The sequence below is a fragment of the Bos javanicus genome, chromosome 29 (genome assembly GCF_032452875.1).
Source record: "Bos javanicus breed banteng chromosome 29, ARS-OSU_banteng_1.0, whole genome shotgun sequence".
NCBI classification, from domain to species: domain Eukaryota; kingdom Metazoa; phylum Chordata; class Mammalia; order Artiodactyla; family Bovidae; genus Bos; species Bos javanicus.
In genome coordinates, this window is record NC_083896.1 from 28664208 (window position 1) to 28672438 (window position 8231).

The 8231-nt window shown below is 45.1% G+C and overlaps 1 protein-coding gene across 7 annotated transcripts in view; it reads right to left on the reverse strand.

Moving 5' to 3' along the window:
- The window catches only part of MSANTD2 (Myb/SANT DNA binding domain containing 2), a 30739-nt gene extending 23746 nt beyond the window's left edge, over nt 1-6993 (reverse strand). For 2 of the 7 annotated variants that reach the window (XR_009734530.1, XM_061406296.1), the window contains exon 1: nt 5665-6992. Coding sequence is in view for 6 of the 7 variants with exons in the window: in XM_061406296.1 (XP_061262280.1) it covers nt 5665-6429 (765 nt within the window). In the remaining variant the exon portion in view is untranslated. Of the gene's footprint in view, nt 1-5664 lie in introns of all 7 variants that reach the window. The other 5 variants (XM_061406292.1, XM_061406291.1, XM_061406297.1 and 2 more) reach the window with 3 other exon arrangements.
- Between the last annotated feature and the right edge of the window lie 1238 nt (nt 6994-8231).

Here is an 8231-nt window from a genome sequence, read left to right on the forward strand (position 1 = left end):
CATGAAGCTTGGCTGCTGCATTTAGAACAGTCAAAGGAATATAGGTTAATCATACTGTTTAAGTGTAAGTGGAATATTGTGGGATCATCAACATTTTCAAGATATATTTGATAAAACCTATAGATAAGAATTTGTGGTGACTCTTTCAGATTCAGAGTACATTATTCAGTAAGTTTTACATCAATCTCATTTTACTCATACTAGATTTAATATGTCCTATATCCTGTTAATGTCCCATGAATTTTAAAACATATGATGAAAAAACATTAATGTCAGCTTTCAAACATTCAAGAGAGCGCATGGATTTCAAAACTCTTTTGGGAGTACACAGCAAAAAAAGTCTGAACACTATAATTCCAAAGCTGTTCTGGTCAATATGCTGCTGCTGCTGCTGCTAAGTCGCTTCAGTTGTGGCTGACTCTGTGCGACCCCAGAGACGGCAGCCCAATGCATGCACTTCTCCAATGCATGAAAGTGAAAGGTGAAAGTGAAGTCGCTCCGTCGTGTCCGACTCTTAGTGACCCCATGGACTGCAGCCTACCAGGCTCTTCCGTCCATGGGATTTTCCAGGCAAGAGTACTGGAGTGGGGTGCCATAACATCCACTAAATTAACTTACCTTTTTAAGTTAATTTTTATTGGATTATAGTTGCTTTACAATGTTGTATTAGTTAAATATAAATGAATTAAAATTGAGATTAAAAATCCAGTGGCACAGTCACACTGGCCACCTTTCAAGTGTTCAATTACTGCCTGTGGCCAGCAGCTATTGCACAGTCGGCTAGACAGTGTAGATATGTTTTGCCCCAGTCAACTGAGATTATAATACCTTATTCCTTACAGGAAAAGCTCCTCTTCCTACAATGGTGAACCCTATCTCTTGACTTGTCAAGGTTCTTCCTACTCAGGGGTAAAGCAACAGGGAAGGCACGAAGAAAGAACTTCCAACACGACAAGCCCCCTCGGAGGTCTGAGGGTGTAGCCGAGACAATCCTTTCATAAAATAAAGCCTTCTTTAATATTCTGAATAACAACTTTTTACCTATATTGTTCACTATGGTAGCCACTAGCCACATGTTGCTATTTATAATTTAAAATGTAATTAATTAAAATGAATCATAATTAAAAATTCAGTTCCTCAAGCACACGAACCACATTCAAAAGCTTAATAGCCTTTGGCTAGTGGCTCTTGCCCTGAACTGCAGCAAATACAGAACACTTCCATCATTACAGAAAGTTTTATTGAACAGCACTGCTTTATAATATGGGTTTCCTTTTTTTTTTTTTTTCCTTTTTTTACATATCCTCTTAATGAAGGATCCAGAATATTTCACTCCACTTTCCAGTAGATTTCCCAAAATGACAGGAAATAAACTCAGGTGCCTATTCACGCAGTTTTAAGGTGTGCTTACTAGAGTCCTTACCTCCAAAACCAAAAGCCTAAATATATGTTTGTATGGCTGGGAATCTATTCTTTCAGTATATATATCAAATCTCTGTCAGATTCAAAAGCAGACAAAAAAACTGGAACACATATGTTTTCTGGTGGCTATGGCTTGGGAACAAAAGAAACGGAAGGAGATAAATCTGACTAAATCTTTCGTATGAACACTTTTGAGTGGCAGACCGTATTTCTGAAACATCTTTCAACGATAATGCAGAAAGTCTAGTGTGCTGACATCAGAAAAGTCCTTACAGATAGGCAGTCTTAAAATGTTCAGACAGGGACAACAGTATTTGTGGGATCCAAGTTATCTTTGTCCTATTTGTTCTCACAGGACAGATAATGACAAGTCTTAATAGTTGCAATGAAAGATCAAATATACCACACTGTGATTTGTCTGCTAAAGTACAATATTTGTTCCAAAGATTACGATGAATTACTGATGAATATAGATCAAGACAATGTCCCTAAAAAGTTAATCATCTTGCTTGTTAGGCAGAAGACTCCCACCATTTATAAGTTTATCTGGTAAACAATCAGCATTGACCGAGCAAAGACAAGTTCTTTAGGTCATATGATCACCTTGCATTTCATCTTCAGGCAGAGCCAGAGTAAAGCATCTGTTTGAGAGACAAAAAGCCAGCTCTCAAGAGCCAAATTTTTGGAGAACACCCAAAAATATGGGACTTGAGAATGAGTTTTGCAGGGCATCGGATTAACTGACTTAAGTGTGAATCTGGCATCTGGCTCCAAATTCCAAGTCTAGATAGGTCTCTCAACTGCTATAGTATGGGCTGTGCTGAGCCCTCTTCCTCCTTTGAAGTCATCACACTTACGGTCCGCTTTTGTCATTTGATACGAAGTACTGCACTGCATACCATCCCCTGTGTTGTCTGGTACAGCTTTTTAACTCTTAGGTGTGGGTACACAAACTTTAACTACACTGTAAGCTCTTGGACTCTGTACTACAGCTCTTCTCTTCACCCTAACACCAAGCAGACAGTAAACACTCAAGCACTTAGAAAATGGAAATATGACAAGGCTTATAGGAAAGGATAGTAAATCACCCATTTGTTTATCTGACTCCAAAATTAGGCTGGAATTGTTAGCAGATTCATTTTCTCCTGGCAAACAAACAGAAAGCAACAAAACTTCAGAACCAAACAATACCAAACACATGTAGCAAGCCAGTCTCAAAAACACCCATTTTATCCAAAAAACTGAACAAATACCAGTAACAGGACATTTCAGACTTTGCAGCAATTAAAAAAAAAAATGTTTATATCTGACTTTAAGTTAAAATCCTGTGCACTTAGAAATACATATATTCGCTTGGATAGTATTTAAAAATAGTACTTTGGTAGCAAAATCCAAGAGTCATCATATGACAAGGTTGTTACATCAATATATTGAAACTATAATTCAGGGAAAGTTTCAGGGAAAAACTGAAGTTACTATATACCCTCCTTCCTTTCAAACTTAGAAGAAACGATTTACTTCATAGCTGAATCTTAACAGATATTTAAATAAATACATTGGACCAGAAATGGAACTGATGCACACGGTGCTCCTTCCCGGGGAGCCTCTGACGTGAGTTCACACTTAAGTGAGCTGCATTATTCTGGATAAGATATACCTCCAGGTCCGTATCTCACTGCACTACTTTGTTTCTATTTTGCAAATTCCAAAGCAAAAAGGACTGTTGAATTTCTTTTTGTAGTTCTCATTAACAGAATCAGATGAAAGAGATTTCTGAATTACTTGTTGTAAATCTGCATTTCTGAAACTGGGATTGAAAGATTTGTTTCAGGGGTCTGTGATGATTCCCTGGGAATTTCCTAAGGTTGCCTTTTGATTTTCATAAACATAATCTGGAGTACTTGGACATCCACCTCATAATTGTGTATGGCTATGATTTCAGTAACCACGTGTGCATCTGTGTTTAAGATTACATTCATCTTAAGTCTCCAAGAGGGACAGAGTTCAGTTTTTAAGGAAGTACTTCTCAAATTGGGTTTCAGAGTCTACGTTTTGGGGTTAAAATCTGGACACTGCTCTAGATTATTATACTTTCCAACATTCTCCTTCAAGGCTTTGTTTATTTGGTGAATTTAATAAATATGTATCCAGTGCCTACTTATGTCCTAGGCACTGGAAATACTGTTGGGAATAAGAGATCAGAACTCGTCTTTATGTAATTCCAATAGGAAAGACCAATGCTGTTAATGAAGAAGTCTGGTTCCTTGATTGAAATCACACTTAAGGAACAGTTTATGTAAAAAAGAAAACAAAAAACGGTGATCTGGTCGCCTCACCAACTGCTACTATGGATTAGAGTACATCAACATCCATAAGGTCTCCAAATATTCTAAGAACTTGAGGTCAATCTGATCTTATCTGCTTGGAGACGGAGACAATGATCCTCTTTTGAAAATTCTTCAGACAAACCCAGTTTCCTTTCTTTGCTTTAGGTTATGCTTTTCATAACTGGACAAAGATGCAACCCAACTGGAGATTTCCTGGCTTTTTGAGAAACCATTTTATAATCAGTGAGATTCATAAGCAGCTTTGGATAACACCCTTTGTCCTTCTGATTGGGAAATGTCTATGGACAAAAGAAAATCAATGAAGCTAAAACAATTACAAAAGCCTGAAGAGTATTGCTGAACTCAAAACAGTTCACGGATGGAGGCTAAACAGCACAATGCAAAAACTCCCCTGAACTTAACCTTAACAACCTCGAATAGAACAAGGAATGAGATTCAGAGAGCAGTGGCTACTATTCGCTACTATTTATCCTATCTATAAACTATTACTTTCATGACATCCTTGTTTAAAATGGAGAGGGAGGGGGACCCAAAGATAGCATGTTATCAGGTAAACCAATCTAATTTTCTAGTTGAGAAATGGGTGTTAGATTCCCTAAAAATAGTAGGTTTGAAATATCTTGGTTTCTGGACCAAATTTTCTAAGCCGCAAAGTCCTCAAATGAACACTTGAGACAAGATCTCTGGAATTTTGGAGCCATATCCTTCTCCAGTGTGAGTATGACAGTTCCCACTGGGCTTTTACCCCGTCATGGAGTTCCAAAAAAGTGTCAGCCCTGCCAGAAACGAAGCACACTGATACTGTAACTCTGAACAAGTAGTAGTTCCGTGAACTAGGGGGAAAGTCTCCTACCATAATCTTTTAGCAGACCCTGCGAAGAGGACACCAACCAACTTACCTAAAAAACAACTCCGTATCTGCCAATACTACAAATGTGAACTCCCAGATTAAAAGTCATCAGGAACAGAAAACTGGTGTTACCACCCGACTGGTGGTAACATTTCTAGCCGAAATTGAGCCTCTGTACTGAAACCTTCAGGTACACAAGGATGGCCAGACGCACAGTGAGAGCTTCACTTGTCATCACATCCGGCACAACAGCTATAGCAGGGGAACACAGGCTTTCAAGAAGGAGCTTCATCAGAAACACTGCAGGGCCTCAAGCCAACCTAACTCTGAAGACACCACACTCAAATTTCGGACCAACTATCAGCCAGGCTAACTTTAACTGTGCCCTAACTCCACAAAAGCAATACAATATCTGGCTACAACCGAGCCTTCCCAATTCTCCAAAGCATCTCAAGACTTGATCGCCCTTCGACTTAGAAGCAAGCTCAAGACAGAAGCAAGACAACTGACACAAAGGCCATCGTCTGAAGGCGCCTTTCGTACGGCTCTGCCCCTGCCACTCACTTGAAAATTCCTAAACTGGGGGGTGGCGGGGGGGAGCTCAGCACCTCCCCCCACCTCCCCCGCTTCTATCCCTGCTCCATCCCGCCCCGGCCGGTAAGCCTCTGCCTGGGAGCCCCCCAGCCTAGAACAAAGCGAGGGGCCCCGGCGGTGGGGGCGAGAAGCGCCGGCTACACGGGACCGCCGCCGGGAGCACAATTCGAAACTACCAACTTCAGAGCGCAAGAACATCCTCGATTGGCAAGAAAGAGGGGCGGCGGCAGGCACGCCCAACTTCAAACTCAGAAAACCTACGGGCTGGCGGCCATCTGGAAAAAAAGCCCCCCCTTCCCAGGGAGAGAAGAAAAAAGGCGGAGGAGATGCGAATGGCCCACCGGGCCCCGGAGGGGAGCCCTGCGCTCAGACCGGCCCCCGCCCCCGAGGCCCGCTTCCCCGCCTTCTCTCTGCCTCTGGTTTGCTGCCCCAGGCCGGGCGGCCGGTTACCTTGATGCGCTCCCGGCACTGGGACGGGGTCCGCTCGTAGCCCAGCTCGGCCAGGGCCCGGGACACGCGCTCGTACATGGCCGGCCCGGGGGCCTTGCTGCCGAACACCGTGCCGGCTCCCTCCAGCTGCTGGTACCGTGCCTCCACCAGCCGCTCGTTGCCCCACACTGCGATGAGCGCGTTCGTCTCTGCCGGCGTCCACGACATGCCCCGGCAGGCGGCGGCGGCGGCTGCCGCAGCCCCGCCACCACCGCCGCCACCAGGGGAGAAGGAGACCGAGGACGAGGCGGCGCTGCGGCCCCCCAGCCCCAGCCCGAGACCCCCGGACGCCGCTGCCCCCGAGCCCGCCGCACTGCCCGGCCCGAGCGGGGAGGCACCCCGAGGCGTGGAAGGGTCGGACAGCGATGGGTTTCCGTCGCTCAGGCCACCAGGAGAAGCCGGGGAGAGCACCTCCATCTTCGGGATTTTTAGCGGCGAGTTGGCGGGCAGCTCCGAGCCACAGGGCGCAGCCATCTTCCAAGCGGCCGCCGCTGCACCGCCCGGAAGTGACGCGCCCTCACATCCGGCCGCCCCGGACTCCGGGGCTGCCCTCGGGCCTGGCTTGTTGGCCGGCGAGCGGCTGCGGGCCCCGGCGGCAGCGTGGAGGTCGCCCGTCGCCCCTGGTCTTTCTCCGCGCACCCGGCCGCGGCGCGCGCTCCTCTGCCGGGGCGAGGGGCGAGAATGAGGCTCGCCGGAGCCCCGAGCGGAGGAGAAGGGTTGGGGCATGAGGGCGCCGGTGTGAGGAACAGATTGAAACCTTCCCACTTCCTCTCCAATCTCAGCCCCCGGGAGGAGGGGTGAGGCCCGCGAGGGGGCCCGGAGTTAAGGAGGACTTGACCATTTCGCTCGTTCGCTCTCCTCCCTCGGCTCTGCCGCTCCCCTCTTCGGAACTGGCCTCCGGGTGCAGGGGCTGACGTCCCGGACGGAGGCTGGGGAGTCCCGCGCCGGGAAGGCGCCGAGGCTGCAGGGAGAGCATACCTGGAAAAGACTTTAAAAAGTATCTGGGAACCAGGCTTGGTTTGTGCTCTGTAGCTTTTCGAGACTCCCAAGCGCAGTATTTGAAGAGCAACTCCTATTCCAGTTCTGATCTATTTTCCAGTTAGTCTGGATGGGGGTGATGGTTTGTAGAACAGTTAGACGTCTTTATTGCGCTTGCACGATCTGTCTACAGCTTAAATGAGTATGAACTCCCAGCCTCAGCAGAAAAGTTACTTTCCCATACCGTTCTCCATCCTCCCTAACTGGGAAGTTACATCGTTTTTCCCACAGTTTTTCATACTCTCCAGTGTAAGGCGACGAAAAAAAGACTGTCAATTATGACGGCTCTTGTGACCTCCAGTAATTAGTGGTAATCGTTCCATAAAGTGCTGCAGTTTAATGAACGTTAAACACCCCAAGTCCAATACGTCGCTGTAAGCTATTTCAATATTCTTCAAAGCCAAACATTAATCTTGGATGCTAAACTTGAAGGCCCCAGCTGTTTGTTGTTGTTTTTCAAATATAAATAAGCTATGCAATGTTTTTTTTCTTTTAATGGCAAATATATCAGGTTTAAAAAAAAAAAGGTGAGGTCAGCTGCATTTTGAACTCAAAATCAGGGCTTCCCTTGTGGCTCAGTGGTAAAGAATCCACCTGCCAATGCAGGAGACGTGAGTTCAATCCCTGATGGGATCCCACATGCTGTGGAGCAACTAGGCCATCGTTCCACCGTTACTGAAGCCAGGGCCTTTAGATCCTGTGCGCCACAAGAGAAGCCACCGGAATGAGAAGCCCACACACGGCCAACTAGACTGCTGGGCTCCTGGCAACTAGAGAAAAGCTAGTACAGCAAGGAAGACCAAGCACAGCCAAAAATAAACTCAGAATCACCCCCAGAGAATGACATGGTTGTCATTGGAAAGCCAAAGGAATGAGCACCAGGGACAAAGTAGAGGAGATAATTGTCTCTGTATGCCATTTTAAAATGTCGCCGTACTTTATAAGATAGGAATATGAACACAAAGAAATTCCAACATTCATGCTATCTCTTCCTTTTTTTCTAAGAAAAAGTTAATAGTCTAGTAGATGTATAACTGATTCCCTTTGCTCTACACCTGAAACTAACACAACACTGTGTTATCTTCACCTATCTTCCAATAAACTATTGGAATCAACTATCTTCCAATAAAAATTCAAAACTGGGGTGGGTGGGAGGGAGGCTCAAGAGGGAGGGGAGGTATGTATACTTCTGGCTGATTCCTGTTGTTATAGGACAGAAACCAACACAATTGTAAAGCAATTATCCTCCAATTAAAAAATTCAAAGCAATAAATCTTTCACATCTATCTATCTATATGTATATATAGTCTAGCACCACAGTTAAGAGTATGAATTCTAGACTCAGAAGGCCTGGCTTCAAATTCCACTTCTGTAACCTCAACCAACTTACTTACCCAACTTTTCGGTGTCGTGGTATCTTCAGCTATGAAATGAGGATGACCTCACAGCATTGTCATGAGAGTAAATGCATTAATATAGATAAAACTCTT